Here is a 24,286-nt window from a genome sequence, read left to right as displayed (position 1 = left end):
ACCGTTGAAGGAAAGATGTGTCATGGCTGAGACTCGCTGTAACAGCCTTTCATACAGAGTTTCACTTTTTAATAACATAAACGTTAACTAACTGGCTGTTGAATATAGGATCAGCATCATATCATGACGCATAATAACACACAAATAACAGCAAAAACATGTTACGGCCCACACCGTCACTCATATCATGGGCGTCGCCATCTTTCCTCCAATGCTGTTATGCCACTTATCTTTCTGGGCAGTGACCAATCTCATACGCTCAAAGAGTCTTTACAATTACCCATGACCCCTTTGAAACGTATGACCTGTCTCCGGTGTCTGGCCTTGGCTCGTAACGCGGTGCTGCTGTCTGTCAGTGCCTGCTGGCTTTACGACTTAAATCCTCATCAGGCTACTTTTCGTGTCGGACCGGTCGGCTGGTGAAGTGGGCGCTGTTGCAGCGGAGCTGAGCCACAATGCTGAAATGTAGAACACTGTGGAGAACGCTTGCACCGCTAGCTAGAACCTCCTCGACTGTGTGCCGGCAGAACGCGAGGAGAGCAGGTGAGTTGAGTAACTCCACGGTACGCAGAGTAACTCCCCGTCCTCTTGCCAGTTCCCCTCGATAGACACATTTATTGTAGCGTATCATCGCGGAATGTCAGCAATTTGTTGAGTTACAACGGGGCACCTTCTTTAATGCACCCGTCTCGATATGTTGACCTTCGAGTGCTAACGGCAACTGAGCAAATCAGCTAACGGCAACTAGCAGAAGTCGGTGGCATTTTGACGCGTTCAGTTCCACGGTGACACCGAGAGTCACGTAGACGTTAGATTCCCTCAGCACGAGCCACGCTGTCGCTCTGCGCGGTGTCCTGTTCATCGGTTCAACGCACACTACTGAACTAAGGGAGAGGAGGACAGTTATGACAGACGTGTCAAACGAGAGAAGTTGGTCGGGATTCGCCTCTCACGGCTCAACCAAACGTTAAGCTCTTATACATCAAGCCAATTTAACAAGCGCGAAGATTCACGAGCTAACGTGGCTGCGAAATGTGACATTCATTCATTCATTATGGGAGGAATGTCAAGCTTATGATGTCTTATGGAGATGCACAATTATCTTGGAGAGATCAGCATACTTATACGATTAAGATGTATACGACTTATACGAGACGTGTTCTGTAAATGTATCCAGCAGCTTTGCACAAACTGTGGAAACACAACCAAGCACGTCCTTCACGAGCTGAATTCACCATAGAAAAGCCATGTAGTGTCCTGCTTGGTACATGCTGCCCCAATGATGATGATGTTGTTGTTGTTGTTGTCTGGCCATATATCGTGTGAGATGTTATGATCAATCAATATATATAATTTGCTAACCCTGTGGCTAGTGGGTTTTCCACAGTTACTAGCCACTCAGCAAGTTCTTTCACAATTTTGTTGATGGGAAATTGAGTTTAATTTGATTAAACATGATAACAGTTTGCTACAATTTGCTTGAATAATTCGATTTACAGTATTTTTAAATGTAAATGACTATTGTAAACACCCAAATCAAGACTACATCAAATGTATTTGTGCAGTCACCAAATCTTTTATTATTGTGTAAAGCTAATTTTGTAATGGACCTGAACGCAACACTTTGTTGTCTTTGTCTGTTTAGTCACATTGCTTTAGACATGAAACTTTCATGGTCCTTTTTATTGTTTCCACTGTGAAATTGGTTTCACTGCCGTACGTCCTACAACCAGTGCATAATTATTTATAATCCTTTATTAATCCCACATGGGGAAATTATTCTCTGCATTTTACCCATCCTTAGTAATTAAGGAGCAGTGTGCTGCTGTGAAGCACTGGAGCTTCAGTGTCTTGCTCAAGGACACTGAGACGTGCAAACAATGGAGGGATCCAACCGCACTATAGAACATCACAGCCCTGTTTAATTACGTCCACTTCTTCTCTTTAACTCAAAGAGCCCTGACAAATTTTAGGTTTGAAATTAACTGTTCAAGTCAAATCTTGATTTACGTAGAACTTACGTAATGCTTTGTGTTGACTTATTCTAGCATTAATAAAATGAAAAAAATAATGGAGTAACAAAATGTCGTTATTTCAATAAAAATTCAGCATGGACCATTTTGTTACATATTTGTTGGGGCACTGGGGCCCGAACATTTTTCTTCCTTCAAAGTGGGGCCCAGCAGAAAAAGTTTGAGAACCACTGCTTTAGATAATAAGAGCGACTGCTTTACCCACCACAGCCGAATTCTCCCTGCGTTCGGCAGGTTCGTTGGATGCTAATGTCAAGCCCTGGCTGCAACCAACCTTCACCTGTGCACCCTTTGTAATGTCTTACCGTACTCAACCCTGCAGGATTGAGAAATTGATGTCTGACTTTGGTTTGCTTTTGTGACCGACATCAATGTCTTTGACTAAATCGAATGCGTGTGACTCAGCAAATTTCCTTTTTTTTTCCTCCCCAGGGTTAAACAATGGCAGACTACCCGCATGTGTACCTGCAGCTCACATGTCCACAGCGCCTGCAGGGGGAGGAAGAGAAAACCAGCTGTACGTTCTTCTGGTCGGAGCCACTTGCGTTGGTGGTGCAATATATGTGCGTACGCTTAGTCTGTCAGAACACACAGTGCAAGTAATTCGTTGCAAGTCGTTCACAAAGTATCAATGGCTGAAAACTGTTCTGTTGTCACAGGCGTACCGAACTGTCAAGGGAGACAGCCAAAGATATCAGGACCGCATTGATGAAATCTCATCCAGACCTCTAAAAACATTCACAGAAGAACCAGCCACACCCACCCAGTCAGAGCCTCCCGGTGAGCGGATTAATCAGCTGATTTTAGGGATAATGAGTCTTTTACCTTTTCACTGCCTTACAATATTTTGAGCAGAACCACAGCCTTCCTCTGTGACATGTTTTAAATCCTGATCCATTCAGAGTCGTTTTGTGATTAGTATTTAGTTTTGTTTTAGCTGTGGAAGCCACTGAGGCAGAGTGGGATCGATTCACACCTGATTGTAGTAGATATTTTTAGATCAAATTCCAACTCTGTTAATGAGTTGATAGGAATATATTACGGTGAAGTTGACACTTCACCGTAATATATTCACCGCGATGAAGAAAGAGCCAGTTGTAAGCTATAAAATTCTTAACGCCTTTGGGCATCATTCAAGAACAATCCATATGAACAAATTCACCTATTTCCATTTATATTTAATGTTCTTAGTGTTCCAGACTTGCTGTATAAGTGATTTGTGTAATTTGTCTGTTATTCATTGCAATAATGCTTTGCATATTCCATTTACTTTGAGTTAAACAGTTTTACTGCACTTGTTACTTTCCCCCATTCCTTAATTACGCTGCTGACTCATTTCAAATGACAACAGGACTTGAGCATAGCACATTCAGGGCATGGGGTCAATGTGTGCCTGCTGATAATCTACACACTTCAGTGAGGCTGGGTGTGACGCATTCGTTTTCGCACACTCTATTGTGACGCAACAGTACAAGCCCACCACACAAAAGAGAGTATGAGAATGGAAAGATACGACTATGGTCATGGTGGTTCGTGAGGTCAAATGCCTGCAGAGGATTTACTGTGACGATCTATTGTAGATTGGTTTGAATCACTTTCTTCTAATCCTGTTCTCTTTCCTGTTGATGAAGCAGCACCTTCACCAGCAGAGCCAAGTCCTCCGGCCCCCGATGCTGATCCAGCTGATCCACCCTCAGGTTGTGTGCACACTTTTGTATACCCTCAAATATATGCATGCATGCTTAACATGTGCCTCCTGTATAAACAGTGTTTTTGAACCAAAAAGTGATCTCCAATTATGTGCACTGCACACACTAATACTACTACCTAGAAGAGAGCATTGGTGACACCAAATTAGGACGTCAGCTTAGTGCAAAAAAGTAGAACACGAGTTATAACTCGACCGGATTTTTAGTTATTTATGTGTGATTGAAGACCAAAGAATAACTAGGAAAATATTTCGACTAAAGTTGTCATTTCTCTTGGTAAAATCATTTTAGGGAGTCGTCTTGGTGTGTGTGTGTGTGGGGGGGGGGGTCAACACCCTCAGACATTGAACTCCTAGAATTATATAGGGATATAATTTAGTGGGGGGACATCCAAAACTTTACACAGCCAATCCAAATGATTTGAAATGTTAAAGATGCACTTTAATGGTGACGGCAGCGTTTATCCAGGGGGCCCTCTGTGATCTTAACTTGTATTGCCTCCATCCAGAAGTGCGCCTTGATGCACTGTGACTTTTTCCTCTTGTTGCATGCGTTTATTTTTTTTTGTTGTATTTGGTGACGCATGCGTCATGCTAAATGTGATCAGTAGGCTTTCTTTTACTTTGCATCCTCTAACCTTGTACATTAACATTTTACAGTTTTGGTATAACGTTGCACCCTCCTTTCCCCTCCTAATATTCAACGTATTTCTCTTGTAGTGGGACTCAGGCGTTGGAGTTGTCAGTATTTTCTACAAATATCTTGGTTCCTGTGCTTGTAATATTTGTGATGTAACATGGTTTGACATTTTCCCTGAATTTGTCAAACTTTGTGAAAGTTTACCGTTGCGTAGCACTCACAATGTTTTCTTTCTACTAATATGATATCATTTTTCCTAACTGGAAGCTGCCCTTTTGGAGTAAATTATATTTATTGCCTCAGAATTTCATTCTGTGCTGTGTCTAAGATACAAAAACCCTTTCAGGCTGTTTTCATAAGACGTCTTTCAAACAGAAAGGTCCCTGCCAATTTAACCAGAGTGTGGCAAGACAGGTTTGAGTAAAGATTAATTTACACCCCTCTGCGCTTCCCCTTAATGCCACGCGCAGTATCTACGTCTCTGCAAACATTACACACACTTTGGGCAACTTCCACGTGTTATTTTGTGTTTAGTTTTTCCTGCGGAATGTTCCCAGGGTAAAGCAGAGATCAATGCATGATCGTCCTCCATCTCTGTAATCCCTCCATCCGTCAATCCAAACCTGTAGTGTGGATTGCCTCCACAGCAGAGGAGCCGGCGGTAGAAGCGTCCCCACAGGAGGCAGCCGAACCAGCCGCTGCACTAATAGTTGAGGAGGGTAAGATTTGAGAAGAAAGGATACTCCCATTCTCTTACTTTATGTTGTAAATACATCGAGGAGACGTTTGCGCCTTTGCTTTTCCATCCGAGCCTGTGTCTCGTCTATGCATACTTTAGTAAAGTACCTCTAATGTTCATCAGAGGTAATAATTTAATATTGCCGTTAACAGCTCACAGAGCCTCCCCCTGCAGTCGCTAAGCGCTCGGCCTGACTGGTGCAGGCAGACAGTGTCGTACGTTTACCACGTCGCCGGGTTTGTTTGGTCCTCACTTGTTCAATGCTCCGGTTGTACTAACAGAACCTCCAGCAGCAGAGCCGGCCGAAGCTCGACCGGGAGTTGTGGCAGAGGGTAAGACCGTCGTGCTGCAGAGGGTCAGCAGACAGACACTGATACCTTTTCCCATTTTGCTCATTTCAAATCCCTTTCCTCCTCTTTCTACTTTTAGCATGTTTTGCCATTAACACCTTTCCCCCTGACCGGTTCATGTCTTTTTCACATTGTTTATTTTCAGATAAGAGTAAAGGTTAATCTCACTCCAATGAGAAGCATGTGTTTCTGTACATCCGTGGACACTCTTCTACCCACCTCCATTCTGAGCTGTTCACATTTCTGGTTTTGAGTTGTTGGAGGTGTCCGTATTTTCCAGATAATATCTTGGCTCATGTGATATTGAATGAAAGTCTTTTGGTCTGAGATTTTTCTGTGAATGTGTCATACTTTTTCCCGGTGGTTATTATGTGACATTTTTGTTCATACCTGAAAGCTGCCCTTCGATTTCGCATTTTATTTATTGCTTCTAAGATACTAAAAGTCTTTCGGGCAGAGTTAACAGGAAGGTCTCTGGTGCTTTAACTTCAGTGTGGTGAGACGCCATCCACCACACGCACAAAGGCTACAACCTCTTCAATGGTCTCTACAGTATATACATCTTTGTAGAATTGGATCACAAATTGGGCAGCTTCCAGGTGCTCTGTTAAGTTTGCATGTTCTGCAGAATGTCCCCAGGGTAAGGCAGAGGAAATGCATGGATCCTGATGCTCTTCCCTTTCGATAATCTTTCCAATATTTTTGCGTTAACTCTTCCTGTGGGTGACAGCAGATGAGCCAGTCATAGAAGCGTCCCCCGAGGAGGCAGCAGAACCACCTGTAGTTGAGCCGGGTAGGATTTGAGAGGAATGGTTATTCATTACTCCTTCACTTGTAGGGCACATCCAAGGTTATCTTGTAACTCTTGTAACCACTATACTACCAGAACCGTCGCCCCCCTCTGAGCCGACCCCAGCTGAGCTCACAGAGCCTGTTGCAGAGAGCGGTAAGCACAAAGGCTGCGCATGGCGACGTACATTTACCACGTCATAGGGGTTAACGCGTTGTAACGGCTCAATGCTCCGGTGTTACTAACAGAACCTCCAGCAGCAGAAAGCGCCGCCGCCGAGCCGGCTGAACCTCAACTGGAAGCTGTGACAGAGAGTGGTAAGAGCATAGTCGTCCTCTGCTGGAGAGGGGCAGCGGGCTGACTGATGCCTTTTCCCATTTTGTTCATTTTAATTTCACCTTTTTTCCCTTTTATTGGTTTTAACATTATTTTTGACTCATTGCAGCTTTCCTTTTGCCTTCTATGTGTTTTTCACATGGTTTGGGGTCATGTAACGATAATGGTTAATGTCACTCACATGACTTTTTTTTATTTTCTCTTTTCAGGTGTGTTTGTGTAACTCGTGTTTACTGAAGATCATGCACTGACTCTCCCTTCTCCCCGCTTTTGCTTTTTGCCCTCTCTTGGTCTCCCCTTTACTCCCTCTGGCTTGCTTTTGCTCTCTCGTGCGCACTGCAGGAGACGCGTCCCCCGCCTCTCACAAGGTCTCCTCACACACGCCCTACCTCCTCATTGGTGGAGGCACCGCCTCTTTCGCTGCTGCCCGGTCCATTCGAGCCAGGGACCCCGGTGCCAGGGTCAGCTTTCATCTTGGCCTGTCTGTCTTTGACCGTAACATTTATTAGTTGTCTCCTGTGCTGTATATGACTTTTTTTTAATTGTTCTCACCAGGTATTAATTGTGACCGACGAGCTGGTCCCGCCATACATGAGGCCCCCTCTTTCTAAGGAACTGTGGTTCTCAGATGATCCCAGTGTGACGGAAACTCTGCGTTTCAAACAGTGGAACGGAAAGGAAAGGAGGTGTGTTTAGTGCAGTTCATGTCCTACGATAGGTCTCAACAGTTGTCTCTCTGCCAGAATACGGGGCTATTACATAGAGTAAACAGTTCTCCCGTGACCAAGGCTGGGCGCTATGGCCAAAAATTAATTCACAGTATTTTTAATTTTTTAGATTCTGGCGGTGTATCACCGTACGTTTTTTTTTTCCGTCTAAATTCATTCATTCATTCATTCATTAACACCAGCAGTAGTGAACAGCTGTTTGTGTTGCCTCCCATATGTCCTCACCTACGTTCCCCATGGTCCTAAAGTCCCTCCCTGTTCAGCTTCTCTTCACCGTCTATGTACCAACGCACATTTATAACGAATCCTACGATCGTAATCGCATATACTCTTCGTATTCCAACACATGCTTTCTGCTGAGGCGATGGAGTAAATTGCTAGTGTTGCCATCAGAGGCAGATCATTTGCAATAAATTGTTTTCTAACTTAATTGTTATAAAGTTATAACCACGACTCTATCTCAATCCGCGTAAGACAAGGAGCTCCGACCACTGCGCCCTCAGTGGTTCGCAGTTATCAATTTATTTCCTTTCCTGCTGAAGAGCGACTTTGGTTATTATGGCTTTTTAGCCATTTGACAGTATGTGAAAAATTCATACCGTACGGAAAATTGAAACACCTGCCTGTGACATCTCTTGAGTTTATTTGACTGTTTACAATTAAGAGTTTCTGTTGGTTGCACCTATTTCTATACAGGTGAACCAAACCAGACGTTCACAATTTTCTTTGATTATGTTCTAAAAGGAAAGATCTGTGAAGTGTTTTTTCAACCTAATATTGTCATAATACCAGCAAATGATGACTTTTGGCTGCTTTTCTGCCTAATTGTTGGTAAACAATATGTTTTTTATAGAATAATGTTTAATTCTTGTTTATTTGTCAGTATCTACTTCCAGCCACCATCCTTCTACATAAATGCAGAAGAATTGGGAAGTGCAGAAAATGGTGGAGTGGCAGTTCTCACTGGCAAAAAGGTTGTTTTCTATTTGTTTTATCTTTAACAGTCAGACACTGAATGTGCGGATGTCCAATAAACAACAGTAGTATTGATTGAATGTATTTACTAGAGGGGTAATTTCATTGGCTGATGATGATGATTTAATCTATTTCAGGTGGTTCACATGGATGTGAGAGGAAACAAAATAAAACTCGACGATGACACTGAGATTTCATATGACAAGTGTTTGATTGCTACAGGTAAGCCTCTTTCAATTGAAGGCATTACCGCGTGCGGTTCAAACTTGGTGGAAGCTGATTTGCGGTGTTTGCTCTCAGGCGGGGTGCCAAGAAATCTTCAGGTCATTGAACGCGCAGGCGAAGAGGTGATGAAGAGGACGACGTTGTTCCGCAAGGTCAGTGTTTGGCCACAAGAGGGCGACAGCCTTCCTTCACTTTCTAGCTGATGAAACAAAACCCTAAAAAAAAGTGACATATTTGACAATTGGAGTAAGAGGGAATTTATGACATTCTGTAGATGACAATATTTTTGGCGGTGTTAAATAAAAAAACAAACGTGAGTAAGTCAGTATTACATGGCGTTTGCCTCAAAAACAATGCAAAGTTGAGCTTTTATGCTGAAGTCATGTAAACAATATGCAATACAGATATTTTGCCCAGTTGCTCCAATGGCAATACGTGTGTGCAATGTTTTTATTTTACTGCCATTATAAACCCTTCATTGTTGCTCGAATAAGTTGCCACAAATGTGTTGCATCGCTCCCAAAAACAATGTCCCTTTTCATATTAATGCTGTTCTCTTCCACAGGTCGAGGACTTCAAATCATTGGATAAGGTCTCCAGAAACGTCAAGTCCATCACTATCATTGGTGGCGGCTTCTTGGGCAGCGAGCTGGCGTGTGCCCTCGGCAGGAGATGTAAGACCAGACAGAATGGAGGAAAATGCCTTTGTTCCCCCGTTGCACCACTCAGCTTCTTTCTCCTCCTTTACAGCAACAGAGAGCGACCTCGAGGTGATACAGATGTACCCTGAGAAGGGCAACATGGGGAAAGTTTTGCCTGAGTACCTAAGCAACTGGACGACAGAAAAAGTCAAGAAAGGTTAACGACCGTTTTGATCCCCATCACGTCGTCAAATCGACTTGAACATCACAACAACATACAGACTTTTTTTTATTTTTTAATCTCTTTTCTTTGTTTTTTTACGTACTCTCACAATAACTGTTTATCATGGATGTTAAACAGTTTATGTTCCTCTCCATCCCTGATCAACTACAAACAATAACACTATTATTAATGTTATTAATCAACCAAATCTACATTTCAAATCCTTACTAGTCCTTCTTCTAACAGTTTCACACCTTCCTTATGATACTTTTGCCTTCCAGAGGGTGTGAAAATCATCTCCGAAGCTTTGGTAAAATCTGTGGTCAGCAAAGATGATAAATTAGAAATCCAACTGAAGGACGGACGACTGGTAGGTCCAGGTTTATTTCTTTTTGTGTAATTCAGCAAATGTCTCGGCAGTTACTGATGATCTTGTGCTTCACCTTGTAGGTGAAAACTGACCACATCGTTGCAGCTGTTGGCCTCGAGCCCAATGTTGACCTTGCTAAGTCAGCAGGTTTGGAGGTGGACTCTGACTTTGGGGGCTTTCGAGTCAATGCGGAGCTGCAAGCTAGATCCAATATTTGGGTGGTAAGTTCATGTTGATAAGGTAGTAGTCGATAACAACACTCAACCGGATTTCTACGTTTTTGTTTTTTTAATTTAAGAACATATACACTTAATACAGTGTGAAACTTGTTATTCGCTGTGTCAGCAATTTTAGCTGTGCTGTTTTTTTTAATGCACCATATGTCAACTGTGCCGAGGCAAAAGGAAGCTAATTTTCATTGAGTCAATGGTTGTTGGTGAAATGAATCCCCCTCGTATAATGTTGACTGGTCTAGAGCCACACGTAGGGTTTCAGAAATGTATGCCTTTCACTTCTTTCCGTCATATCTTTCATTACAGCGCCCCCTTATGTAAACATGTGGCATGGCGCCTCTGTAGCCGTGTAACGCAACCGTAATAAAGTCTAAAGTACTTTGTCATTTTAATCCATCCCACATATCCTCCATCCCTCCCGTCTGGAATCAGGCAGGAGATGCTGCGTGTTTCTATGACATCAGACTGGGCCGCAGGCGAGTGGAGCACCACGACCACGCCGTCGTGAGCGGGCGACTAGCTGGAGAGAACATGACCGGAGCCAACAAACCCTACTGGCATCAGTCCATGTTCTGGTGGGTATCGGGGGAACTTTCTGTCTCCTGCTCAGGACCCTGACCCCCGTGTTCCAGTGTAAACGAGCGCTGTAGCTGCAAGTCGTTAAAAACCAGCTTGAAATGAAGGGAAACATTTGTGAGGGCGATGGACCGTCTGAATTATTCATTGTGTAGGTCCACATTCAATGACACATTTAATAACCCTTTTAAAGAAAATATCCTACCAGTTATTTGGGGCTTTTCTGAAGATTGAACTAGCGTGCAGCATGCGCCCCACATTACACAGATGAACGCCGCGTCTGCTTGTTTTTAGCAGCTGGTGAAATATGGCACGCCGCTGTCAACGTGGGCGCGCTGCAGTCCGAAAAAAACCCAAACTGTTGTGACTCAGACGCTAGCAGATGTTGTCAGATGATATGTTGCTGTTCCCATGAATGCCTGCAGCATCGGGCTGTTGTGATGCTCCTCGGCACACCACGTCATAATTATGTGGCACTGGTCAGTTGGTTTGCCTGGTTCCTGTTTAAAGGGCAGTTTCTGCATCCTGTTTGGCTTTTTCCGTTTTACGAGCAGTAACAATTTCAGAAGAAGAAGAAGATGGTATCCTTTATTAATCCTTGTGGGGAAATGATCCCACCGCGCACAGTGGGAGCAGTGTGCCGGCGCCTGGGAAGCAGTTGGGGTTTGCTGTCTTGCTCAAGGACACTTTGACACATTGAACATGGAGCAGCCTGGGTTCGAACCACCAACAGCGGTTTCCGGCGCACCGGTATTTTATTTATTTTATACTGGTATTGACAGTCTGCTGTCAGTAACGATCCTGAACCGGCCGCGGGCCCAAAGTGTTAACACTGCAGACTGCGTCGCCGCGTCTCCGTGTGTTGGCTGTCAGACTAATGGAAAGAGACACACACACACACACACAGCTGACTGATTATCTATTTAATGGCTGAATATTTAGCTGATTTTGACATGGCGTCGATGCAATGTGAGATTTCAGACAAACAAACCGTTTTAGGGGCGCGGTAAGAAAAAACGCTTTGCTTTCCATCTCCTCGTCGTAAGTAAATTGATTGATGGTGACATTTGGAAGTTTCCAAGTGAAACCACGTAGTGTAGAAGCTCTCTGGGCAAAATTGCCACAGCATGTAGTTTTGTTAAAGTCATTTCACTGTGACCTCACATCAGCTTGAAAGTCATCAGGTGGGAGGGGTGGGGGGGGTCCACTAATAAGTCCCCTCTCAGCAACGTTTGTTTTGTGTTCATGAGTGTCTGTGTGTTTTAGAATGGGACCTGTGTGAGGTGTACCGTGTTGACTGTAAAGTTCGCATGGGAGGAGCAACTATTTCCAATAGAATGTAGCAGAATTCTGCTTTTTCCTTGAAAAAATAGTCACAACAATCCTTCGTTTTTTTTCCAGCAGCAGTGTCGATCTGTATTGGCTCAATCTTTGTCTGTGGAAAAAGACTGTTTCTTGCTTTGCATCCAATCACTCCCTCATCGTGCCGTCCGACCCGTTGGTTTTCCACAGGAGCGACCTGGGTCCAGATGTGGGCTACGAGGCCATCGGGATCGTCGACAGCAGCCTACCGACAGTCGGCGTGTTCGCCAAAGCCACGGCCAAGGATACGCCCAAAGCTGCGACGGAGGAGTCCGGTATTCATCACATCTCGACCCTACCAAGCAGCGAGTCGACGACACATTCGAGGCGGAAGCCTTGGATCGCCGTCTTACCTGGTGTGTTATTTCATTAATTTTTTATTCACAGGAACCGGGATCCGGTCAGAAAGCGAAACCGAGCACACTGCTTCCAGCCCGGTGGCCTCTTCAGCGCCATCTCCCACCGGCGTGCAGCATAAAGACGAGTACGGAAAGGGAGTCATCTTCTACCTGAGGGACAAGGTGGTGGTGGGCATCATCCTGTGGAACGTGTTCAACAGGATGCCCATCGCAAGGAAGGTATGAGACTCGACGCCAGAAGAATGGTTTTGTTTTGAAATGTAGATTTTTGTTAATGTGACTTGTGTTGTTGTTTGTAGATTATCAAGGACGGAGAGGAACATGCAGATCTGAACGAAGTGGCGAAACTGTTCAACATCCATGACGATTAGGAGGCCGGTGGCCGGCACTGAGTGAGGACGAGCTTCACGTGGAGACTGAACTTTGGTTGAGTCTTTAAGACGACTGATCATACAAAGAAAATGGGAGGATTCATGTAAATGTCTGAGATATTTTTCATATTTGCATTATGTATCTGCTGCACCTGCTTTTGTTTGTTTCTTATTTTCTGTTTAGGGAAAATTGTCAGATTTTGCTCATCTTTTAGAAAATCACGGTCGGGATGTGATTGTCCTTCTGCTTTTCCACACCAGGCTATAAAATGCTCAACATGGATGTTTGTTTTCCTCTGTGTGATCAGTGCAGCTCGTCGAGAGAAGCTGCAATGCAATAAAGGCTATTTTTAAATTGGAGTGATCCAATTAGTTTCATTTGGCTCCTAGATATTATCACTGTTCAATGATGACTACTTATTTCTTGCAACTGCATGCTGAGCTGTGCTGAGTCTGTGTGGTTAAAGTCTGTGGGGTTAAGCACATCTGTCCTGAAGCATTTTAACGGTTGAGTACTGCTCGCCAATCGTACTTTGGCCGTTGGACCTTTTTTTTTCCCTTCACATTGTGTCCGGTATGTTACAGGTCTAAGCTCAGCTAAAAAGCCTTTTTGTATAAAGGGCATCTGCCAAGTGCATTGTACAAATACGATGTAATCAAGCAAAGTCAATGTGCACTCTTAACAAGAACCACATTAAAATGGAGCTTGGCCTACTTAATCCTGTCCGGAGGTAAAAATGTTCAAGCATGCGGAAAAAATGGTCTTATTTTTCTGCTGTGGGCTTCCTGTTATTAGGATTGCGTTCATGTTCTGCGTTCTCACACATTTCTTATCCTATTTGACACAGTGGGCTCCAGAGCCAAGTGTGGAATGGCCTTTCCAGTGAGGCGAAACACGTGCAGCCATAACGTCCCATCGCTTTTCTTCGACATCAATTTTGCATGAGTAGATGGCTGAACCGCCTCCCCCTCTGTATGGAGGAATAAACACGAGTTTCCACATTCATATTTGATTTTGCTTGGCGATTTGGAAATGAAATAATTAGACCAGAAACGATGGACTGCTCGGCTATAGATAAATAACCTCTGGACGTGTACTGTGACACTTCCCGAAACATGTTACACTGAGTTAATTGGACAGTTCTGCCCTCATGCCAGCGTTCTCTGGAATGCAACAACAATTCCTTCTGCTTCTTTTCCCTTGTCTTCTGTCTCTAGTCTCTCAGAATGCTCATAATTTCAGGAAATTTAGTATTGATTTTAAATGGTCTCCCAAATATCAGTGAAAGACATTTGCTCCATTGGACATTCTGTACTGATGGAACTGGCTTCTCTATTTATCACCATAAAAATCAGCCACAGACCAACGTGGAAGATATCGGTAATTCAAGTTTCTCTTGGATATGAAAAAATGCTGAAATACATGTTTTTCTTTTAAAATATATATATTTTTTAATAGTTTTGTTTGCAGCGAATATAGCTGCTAATCTGATGCCTCGGGGGGGGGGAGAAGCAGTGTGGGCCGCTCTTCTCTGGAAAGGGTCGTGTCTCTTTAAATATGCTCACAGGAATACTTTGAACATGCATATGGCCATAAAAAAGAGATGAAGCTTGAAGTCGTCCACACAAACAGGCATTTTGAATTATACAGCAGCAGCTTCCTGTATTTTACACTTGCAGAGAGGGAGGGAGGCTCAGCGGAGTCCAGACGACGGAGCCCGACTGGAGGAGCAACAACAAGTTTCTAGCATCTCTGCTTCTATTTTCTTTTTCAGTTCTTCCCTCCAATCTATTGTTTCTCCAAAGTAAGAATGCTGTTTTACATTGTGTGTCTGCTGTGGACGTCATCTGTCATATTTCTGCAATGCAGGTAAGTTGTACTTCTGTCTTTGAGAAATCAATAATTTTCTGTTTGGTTAGCCATTTTGACATTATATCAGTGCATGTTTTAAAATTATTTTATTTTAAAGGTTAGAAATACACAAGAATGTATAATTCGCTATTACAACATTAGACGTTCTCGGTCGTTATTTGACCAAAGGGCACATCAACATTATCGTTCTCTTGGAATTGTATGCATTGAATAGGATTTATCTTTAATTGAATGGCAACAATTAACTGACATTTTGAGTTAACGCAAGATGCCGGATTGACAGAACGGGAAAAAAGAAGCTTGATTTAAGGTTAGAAAATGTCGGAACTGTGTATACACATGTTTACATACACACTACTTCTAAGTAAATACTTCTAATCTGAAGTGCACTGACTATTTCACATTCAATTATTATTAAGCAGCCGGTACAGTTTAATAAAATGCTTTCCTAAAGAAGAATTGAAGGTGTTAAATTAAGAAAATATCTGCATATCCAGAGTAGATTAAGAACACGACTGTTGTTCTGGGTCTGAACCACCTGGATAAAATGCACTAATTGTAAGTAGCTTTGGATAAAAGCATCAGCTAAATGTAAAGTAGAAGGTCCCTTCCTGTGGCAGGTCTGTGCTCTGTAAGGACATGAAGCTCCCCAGCCGGGCGGCCAAGCCCCCCTCTCCATCGGACTTCCTGGACAAACTGATGGGACGCACATCTGGCTACGACGCTCGCATCCGACCCAACTTCAAAGGTAACGCGCCGTGTGGCGTGCAGAGGGAGGAGCTCCTCGGGTGGGGCAGGTGTGGGGAAAGTGCACGTTTGCATACCGATTTGGGCAGCGAAGTGGCACAAATCATTCACAGATGGGTCAGAAGACAGAGGTCCCGCAGGCCAACAGGTTTTCACACAGGAGCCCTTTTTGTTGTTGTTGTTGCTGTTGTTATGCTGACCTGCAGCCGTAGACTTCTCTTTCATATTTGTCAGAAAACATGCACTTACCCCACTTGGGACCATCTCAGTCCGACCTTGATCTGAGAGAAGCCAGCAGACTCTCTCCGACGTTCTCCTCCCTCGGCCTCCGGGGGTCGTGTTCCATATATATTTCATTCTTGCTCCACATCTTTGCCAGTGCATACAAGGTAAATCACGGTGCATTATCTATAAATACAGTAATGTAACGGAAGAAGGATTAATAAATGATCGCCTCTCAGGAAACAAGGGCCTGAAATATTTAAAGTTCCGGTGGGCGACAGATGGACTATCTAGCAACGAGAACGTGGTGGAAATGTCACCGCGATTTCAAGGAGATCTTTGATGAGTCTATTCATCGGGACAGAGCATGGCACATTGTGAAGAGAACAAGCAGATGTCATTTTGTTCTGCTCTTTTCTGACTTCAATACGTCATGTGACCCCCCCTCACGGAACATCAGTGGTATTTAAGAATTTCAGTGTGACTATAACATGTGTTGACAATCTGTCTCCTAACAGGTCCTCCGGTCAATGTCACCTGTAACATCTTCATCAACAGCTTCGGGTCCATCACTGAAACTACCATGGTAAGGATCTGCATACAGCAGATAGACAAGTGAATATCTGTTGGGTGGGAAAGTTTGACCATCAAATTACAGTGTGAGGAAAATAACACGAGTAATGTAAAAGTGTCACATGTTCGCTGGTTTCCCACAAGGCGGCTTTAGTTTAAGGAGGTCTGTTAAAATGGCACCTTGTGAGGACTTCAGCTAATGCTGTAAACATAATGCCTCAGAAAGTATTCAAGTGTCTTTAGTCAGTTTCTGAATTACATTACGGCTTTCATATTATTGTTGTTTAGTGACAGTTGTTATAGTTGTCATGTGGTATTAATTATTTTTACAGAAGTTAAGCATGTAACTATAGAATGTCAAGCTGCCATTATAGAATGGTGCAGCTTGAAAAGATACAGTTTATAATTTAAACTACCTTACATACTACCTGGCTGGGTGGCGTTATTAATTGTATTTGTTGTATAAAAATGTTGTAATAATACAATCAACAATATCATTATTATGGCGGGTAACTAATAACTAAAGCTATCCAAATGGAGTCTTAAAGAAAGTATTGAGAGGAGGCAATTTTATCAGATGCATTGTACCGCTTGACGCTTCTCCTTCTGTTTGGAAGCATTACTGATGATCCCCAGACAAACTGTTGTTAGATTATGACTAATTGATGACCATTTTGCATTACATAATGTCATCATTTTATCATCCCTCTGTCCCAGTCGAATAAGGGTATTCCTTTATTTATGCGGCCCCAGATAAGTGTTAAGGGATGGACATGTTTTTTTAGACAGACTCTTTTTCTAAATTACCTCTGGGGCGAGCGATCAAATATTAAATGATGACATTACAATCAACGTTATCTGTCTCACTGTTTCTTTTTTTGTGCTTGCACAGTGGTCCTTGCCTGCTGAGACACGCCGCAGTTTCATTTGTGAACACAAAAACACGAGTGAATTAAGATCACATCTTCACCAACACAATCGTGTTATGAAATTGGTGACCACGTTTTCCTCATATACTTGTGTTTTATCTACCTACTCATTGTGATTCCTGCTGCGGCACAACTGCCACTTGTGGCTGTATGTTTTGTTTTAGCCATTCATAACAATTTTAACTTCCAAATGAACTCCAAACTTTAGGACTACCGACTCAACGTATTTCTGAGACAGCAGTGGAATGACCCTCGTCTGGCATATAAAGAGTATCCGGATGACTCTCTGGACCTGGACCCGTCCATGTTGGACTCCATTTGGAAACCGGACCTGTTCTTCGCAAATGAAAAGGGAGCAAACTTTCACGAGGTTACAACGGACAACAAACTGCTACGCATATTCCAAAATGGAAATGTCCTCTACAGCATCAGGTGATTACTATTTCGTTCTGAGTAAAGCACCAAAACGTACCTCTATGCGACGTTACGAATCCACTTCCATGCGTTGTCCAATTGCCAACTGAACATGAACTTCCAGTTCTATTACTTGTAGTGTTAACCTCTAAGGATGCACTCTTGCAACATGTTTGTTTCACTCCAGTTCAGTTCAGTTGTCACTGTATTGTACAACACCCACTGGAAATAATAACTGCAGGCTATGCAGAATAAGGTCAGAAATGTGGCACTAAAGCTGCAGTGAATTGTAGCGTAATGGTTTAGAATATAAGAAAGAGGAGGCAAATCCCTATGAGCACATGTGTATATCATGTACTAAATAATCAGTTGCTTTTCTTGTCGTGGAACCTCAAAAGTAACCCCTAAACAAGGGATCAACGTTGTTGTTTTTGTTGGAATGCATTAAGCATTCCAAGTATTGTTCTTCGAATCTTTAATCAACTTCCTCTTCTATTTCTTCCGTGACACAAGTCTCAACTATTTTATTAAAAAAACTGCTTGTTGATATCTATTCTACTTTTTTCATAATCACTGATTATGTTTCACTAGTTCTTCAGTCCATTTCTGAGTTTTACATGAGTGTGTATTGCATTTGTTAGAGTGAGAGCTGGAGAACTAGAGTGTAGAGCAGCATCAGAATCTGGTTAAAAAAATATGGAACTTCTGTCCTCACAGCCAAAGTATACACGTTTGAGGCTTAATTTTTTTGGTTTATTGATGGCATGGTTGTGCTGGTGTCGGTTATGTGGTTATGGAATCCCCCAGTTCTTTAGATTTGGCCTCAGAAGACCGAGAGGGACTTCTTGGGTTTCTCAAAAAAAACATATTTTTTAGATATCTGTTATAGTTTTGCGCTAGAGGACACTTGTTTGAGTTGTGGATTCTGTGTAACTCGCTGTCCTGTCTCTGCCCTGTTCAGCAGCTCGTTAATGAACACAGGTGCGCCGTTGCCGTGGATACTCGCACACACACGCTGCAGTATCTGTCTGTGACTCAAAGCTGCTCCTATTACCTGATTAGTGGAGTCACATGACGCAGCTATGCTTTCTGTCAACAGACCAACATGATAAAGATACCGGTCGTGAGGTGCACAAAGTTGTGGAGGAAAATACGGGACAAATGTGTCCTTGATGAAAAGCAGCAGTGTTGATGCACGGGGCAATGAAGTCCATGATAAACAAATAAATAGATGTGACTCTTTAGGTCGTCTTCAACAAAAACACGTTACTCCGCCTGTTGTTCTGGAGGTGAATTGCTCTGCAACACACGCAGAACCATGAATTGAAACGAGTGCGTTCCTTTCGCAGTCTTTATCTACATTGACTTCCGTTTTTTACCCAAGCCCGGCCTTCAAAATAAAAGCATCAAACGCCAAACAGGAAATGCATAACAAAATCAACCAAAAAACATGTAATAAAGAAAAAATGCAAAACATTCTTCAATGCTCACAAACTGGGTTAGTTACAGTATTAGTATTACATCTGTTTCTACTGCTATTGATACTAAACCTACTATTACTGCTTCTACCACTAGTACTACTAATACCACAATTACAACTATAACTAATACTACTACTAATATTACTACAAACAATTTAAAACCCCTTTTTATTCATCTCAGCTTTTGTTATTTCTGTATTTTTTTAAATTAATTTAAGCTCCTGCAACTTTTGCATAGAAATTCTATTGAAATTCGGTTTCTCCCATTTCTATATTTTCAGCAGTTCTTTAAAATAATTTCAGCTTTTCTTATGCCAGTATTAATTAAGTTTTAATATTCATTTCGGTATTTATTTGCAATTTTTTAAATTCATTTCAGCTGTTTTCATTTCTGCTTTTTCAACAAATCGATTGAAATTCCTTTCAGCTTCTCCCATTTCTGTATTTTTAGCAATTTCAAATTATTTTCAGCTTTTCTAATATCTGTAATTTCAGCAAAGGTATTAAAATTTCCTTCAACTTTCTGTATTTTCAGCAATTTTCTGAAGTTCATTTCAGCTTTCAGCTTTTAGCATTCCAAAGCATTTTCACCAGGAAATGCATTTTCTAGTTTATTCCAGTTAGCTTATTTACTTAAGCACTGATAACTGAATTCATTACCTCATTACACCTCATTCTAGTAGCATTGTGCTGTTTCTGTCGCTTTCTTCCAGGCTGACACTTACCCTTTCCTGTCCGATGGATCTAAAAAACTTCCCCATGGACAGCCAGAAGTGTACGATGCAGCTTGAAAGCTGTGAGTGAATCATTGACGGCAGGTTTGAAAACACCACATACAGATTTAGTGATGATTCCTTACGGCACGCCTTCTCCCTGTCTTTCTTCTAGTCGGCTACACCATGAATGATCTCATTTTTGAATGGCTGGATGTGGGAGCAGTGCAGGTGGCCGATGATCTGACGCTCCCTCAGTTCGTGCTAAAAGAGGAGAAAGGCCTTGGCTACTGCACAAAGCATTACAACACAGGTACATTACGGCCGGCCAAGCAACAACCTTGACAGATATACTGTCAATAAACTTCTAATAAGACTGTCAGTTTGCACCTGTATCTCCTCCTGTGGTTAGGTAAATTCACCTGCATTGAGGTCAAATTCTACCTGGAGCGTCAAATGGGCTACTACCTGATCCAGATGTACATCCCCAGCCTGCTCACCGTCATCCTGTCCTGGGTGTCGTTCTGGATCAATATGGATGCGGCTCCGGCCCGAGTGGGACTGGGGATCACCACGGTGCTCACCATGACGACGCAGAGCTCCGGCTCCAGGGCCTCCCTGCCAAAGGTAGGTGCCGCTCTGTGACACTTTTTTTCTAAATATGATATCTGCGCAAAATATATGCTTTTCCTGCAGGTCCCTGCCTGTCAAACGCACGCATGTCCTGTCTTCATGCCCGTTAGGGGCGCGCTCAAGTTCGCCCACAGAGGGCGGGTCTAAGAAGCACTTTAGCGAATTGCTGATTAGATAAATCAATATGTGACATCCAATTTAGCCAATCAGCGTGTTTGAATAGACTCAGCCCGGGCAGATGTTGGCTTTGCCCCAAGCTTGCGCGATCCCTTGTTAGGGACATTCCCGACTTTAATAAGAAAGTCATTGAGAGGTTTTCCACTCAGAAGGACAGAAGAGCAAAATTCCTCTTCAAACAATCATAGACACATTCTGTTAGACATGTTCTAATATATTTATAATTTGTATACTTTTATTTAACACTATTTTTTGTGTTTTGTGTCAAATACATTTTTAATATTAAACTACAAACTATTAATGTGTTTTTGATACCTTTCTGGGTTGTTTTGCTGGATTGCATAACATGCCAGGAACATTTTCCACCAGCTACCACCAACCATGACTACTTCCTGATGTACTACACTAAAATATTTAGCACATACTATATCATATTTTATAAAACGCTGTCTTGACCTACTATACTTTGAATAACATTTCTATGACATTCTATACAATGACTGCTTGTTAAATGTATTTGCTAGTATTTTTAGGACATAGCTTACTGTAATGTACTTCTCTGGACACAGAGTTGGTTATTCCGTGTCTCTCATGTCACTGCCCAACACGGCATGAATGCTAATGTTGAGTGAGTGGTTTTCCTGATTTGATTTCCGCGGTGTCGCAGGTGTCCTACGTGAAAGCCATAGACATCTGGATGGCCGTGTGTCTCCTCTTTGTGTTTGCCGCACTGCTGGAGTATGCGGCCGTTAATTTTGTCTCCCGGCAGCACAAGGAGTTCTTCAGACTGCGGAAGAAGCTCAAAGAGCAACAGCGGCAGAGAACTGTGAGTGCAACCGACCCACTCGGCCCCCCCGAGGCTACTGTCACCTGCTATTCCCCGGGCCCGGCTATGCACGAGAACCACAGCTCCGCTGCTTTTTGCACCCCGACCCGGGAAAGGCGATGACCTGTAACAAATTCAAGCCATCATCTCGTTCAACTGTTGTCAACATCTTGTTCGCCCACATGCGGAGAGGAAGATGAGGGAGAAAAAGTCGACCAAACCCTCTTTGAATATAAAGTGTTTCTTAAATGAAGCGTTGTGGCCTTTATAGCTATTTATTCATAAGGACTATCTGCTGCAACTTCAGTTCGGACTAAAGGGAGAGGTGGTGATGGCCTGCTGATGAAGATTTGAAACCCACATGCATTCCACAAAAGTTGTGTCAGTGTGATGATGATGCCGTCGGTTAAACGTGCGTGTGTGTTGTGTTTTCCTCACCAGCAGGCGAGCGGTGACACTAAGGCGAAGGGGAAAAACACGGCAGGGAACAACACTCCTCACGGCAACACAGCGCATCAGTGCGCTGCATGTGCGCGGGTACGTAGCGGCGCCTTGTTCTGTTTGACGCCAACTAATCACCGGCTCTCTTGGAGAGCAGATGTCATTCTGTGCCGTATTTTCCTTCCAGGAGGAGGAGCTGGTGCAGCAGGGTTTACTCTTCCAAAGCTTTGGACTTGCACTGTCAGCAGAAAGTGCGCCGGAGATGGATGCCACGCCGGTCTTCGCCGATTTACCTCCTGGTTTAGGCTTCTATGACATTCGCAGGCGCTTTGTGGATCGGGCCAAAAGGATCGATACGATCGCCCGAGCTGTTTTCCCCATGAGCTTCCTCATGTTTAACGTCCTCTACTGGCTTACCTACAAAGTCCTACGGCACGAAGACCTTCTAGCCAAGCTGTGACAGTAGGACTGAGGACTTTAAAGACACTGGATACCTTTTTTAATGCTTCCCCTCTTCATTGAAACATTTAACGGCTGAGAGTACTCGGCTGTGCCATGAGAGAGGCGTTGTGACTGCGTGTCCAGTGCCATTGGGACATTCCATGACAGACCATCTGTTTCTTTAAATTTTTTAATACCTCCAAAGAAATGCACTTTTTCTCAGTAAGGGTGCGTCATGCACCCCACCTCGTTATACAGAATGTGTGCAGTCAGCATCCGCTCACACCTTTTTCTATGTGAAGTTTCTGTAGTTTCAATGTTGCAGATCCTCACCAGACATGAATCTTTTATTCCTTTTTATTTTTAAACTGTTACATGTTTCATAGATAGCATCGGCTTAATCAGGAATTGCACCGTGCAACAGTAGGAACATCTTCTTCCTCACTTATTCCTAACAGGCATTTTTTTGTTTATCAGGTGGCAGCAGAAATCAGATGCAATGCAACAACTATTTTATCCCAAATATTTAACAATTCAAACTCTACGAAAGGCCGCCTATATGTGTGATAAATACTGAAAAGAATCGTTTCCTAATGATGTTTCAAATTTGTAAATGTTTTAATTTTATATTTACTACCTGAAGTAATTGAAGGGTACATTCACTATTTAGATGTGATTATTATTCTTAGATATGTGATGTAATGGCATGGCACACACGCCGAAGGCAGTATTTTTGGTCTTCATCAACCAAATTTATCTAAACTATTTGACATATTCAGTTTGGAATTGATGTTTAACGGTTATCCACACAGAATATATTGTCTGTATCTTTTTTTATGTTTTATTTTACAAACAAATGTGTATGCAAAATTGTTTCTCGGGTCAACATAAAATAAAGAAATACTTTTAATTGAAATAAAGAATGCATCATAGTGTGACCTTTTATCATGAATGACCTTTTTTAAACTATAATTTTTCATTGTATATATGTAATATGAGAAATGTTTTCCCATATTTCTCATGTTTTTAAATCAAAGAATTACACAACTATGACAAGAGTGGGAGTCAAACCAACGAGCAAGCGGCACTCACTTGATTTTTGTCTTCCAACTAACACTTTTCACTAATAAGGTCATTTTCAATGCTCACTTGATTTTATGAAGTAAAATTGCGTAACGAAACAATATAATTTTATGTAACTGTTCCCATGATCAACTCGCTGTGTGGGTTTTTAACACATTAACATGTTGCCACTAAATTATTTATTAGTACGCATGTCTGTAGACTGAAACTATTTCCAGAAACCTAGTCTCATTTTAAAAATAAATCATGTTATAAAATAAAGCTGTCATTCATATTGCATTTGATGTTGCTGTCACTTTTCATTTAGAATATTTTTTTAATACATATATTTTTTACAGAGGATTGTGACCTTTATATATTTGTTGAAGGGGATACAGTGCATATATAATTACAAATTAGTTTCACGTAACATTTCCCATTTTGTCAGGAAATAGAATACATTTTAATTGACTAATTTATCGTTAGCCATTGACTTATATTTATCAATCTCAACTATCAATCGTTCACATCACCTGTATTTCAGTTTTCATTACTTCTCATCTACCACTAGAGGCCATTGTTGGTTCTTTTAAGGCTTTTCCAGCAACATTGCTGACACAAGCCACATAAATGTACAGTACAGCAATAGATTGAGGCTTTGAAAAGCTACATGATCTGCAAAATGTCCGCCTATGCAAACCTATCGCTACGACCCAGTGAGTCCGTTATTCCCTGAACATTTGAGATGCATTTGTCTGACACATCGATTGAGAGATGGATTTCACTTTTGTAGTGTCGAGAGTTCAACAAAAAGATTTGTTCTCATTATCTTATTTGCGGGGCTTATTCAGGTCGTAGAAAGTAACTACAAAGAAATCAGTATGTCTAAAATAGTCATAGTAGTTTGTCAAAAGAAATCACTAAAAGCCAATAGCATGGTACAATGAAAAAATGAAATAGTAAATCCAATAGTATTGTACAGTATGTAACATAGCAATACGGTATTATGTCTTAATAGCAAAAAGCCAGATAAAGGACTATATGTTTTTTTATAGAAAAATATGTTAAAGATTATATCGAAGGACTATAAAGCCA

General features: G+C 42.2%; 2 protein-coding genes across 34 annotated transcripts; both read left to right on the top strand.

The window, feature by feature from the left end:
• Positions 1-255: 255 nt before the first annotated feature.
• On the top strand, positions 256-13,019 carry aifm1 (apoptosis inducing factor mitochondrion associated 1). 32 transcript variants are annotated; one of them, XM_078105083.1, is made up of 22 exons: positions 256-543; positions 2,466-2,596; positions 2,693-2,813; positions 3,668-3,730; positions 5,032-5,100; positions 5,402-5,452; positions 6,204-6,263; positions 6,357-6,416; positions 6,509-6,577; positions 6,939-7,057; positions 7,152-7,282; positions 8,208-8,298; positions 8,437-8,521; positions 8,600-8,676; positions 9,090-9,198; positions 9,275-9,382; positions 9,670-9,758; positions 9,839-9,979; positions 10,424-10,566; positions 12,080-12,204; positions 12,317-12,507; positions 12,588-13,019. In XM_078105083.1, exons 1-22 carry the CDS (start codon positions 456-458, stop codon positions 12,657-12,659), a joined length of 2,193 nt encoding a protein of 730 aa, XP_077961209.1. In that variant the 5' UTR covers positions 256-455; the 3' UTR covers positions 12,660-13,019. The 32 variants fall into 32 exon arrangements, with proteins under 32 accessions (XP_077961209.1, XP_077961207.1, XP_077961206.1 ...); XM_078105081.1 differs by having other exon boundaries at positions 6,201-6,263; XM_078105080.1 differs by having other exon boundaries at positions 5,029-5,100.
• A 1,262-nt stretch (positions 13,020-14,281) lies between these two features.
• LOC120822055 (glycine receptor subunit alpha-4) lies at positions 14,282-23,491 on the top strand. Of its 2 annotated transcripts, none has more exons than XM_078105095.1 (10): positions 14,282-14,529; positions 15,153-15,280; positions 16,020-16,087; positions 17,212-17,435; positions 19,612-19,694; positions 19,787-19,924; positions 20,024-20,238; positions 21,089-21,247; positions 21,692-21,784; positions 21,876-23,491. In XM_078105095.1, exons 1-10 carry the CDS (start codon positions 14,471-14,473, stop codon positions 22,146-22,148), a joined length of 1,440 nt encoding a protein of 479 aa, XP_077961221.1. In that variant the 5' UTR covers positions 14,282-14,470; the 3' UTR covers positions 22,149-23,491. The 2 variants fall into 2 exon arrangements, with proteins under 2 accessions (XP_077961221.1, XP_040037300.1); XM_040181366.2 differs by having other exon boundaries at positions 21,689-21,784.
• The last annotated feature ends 795 nt before the right edge of the window (positions 23,492-24,286 follow it).

This window comes from Gasterosteus aculeatus, chromosome 7 (genome assembly GCF_964276395.1).
Source record: "Gasterosteus aculeatus chromosome 7, fGasAcu3.hap1.1, whole genome shotgun sequence".
In the NCBI taxonomy this organism is placed as follows: Eukaryota; Metazoa; Chordata; class Actinopteri; order Perciformes; family Gasterosteidae; genus Gasterosteus; species Gasterosteus aculeatus.
This window is presented reverse-complemented; position numbering and strand designations above follow the sequence as displayed.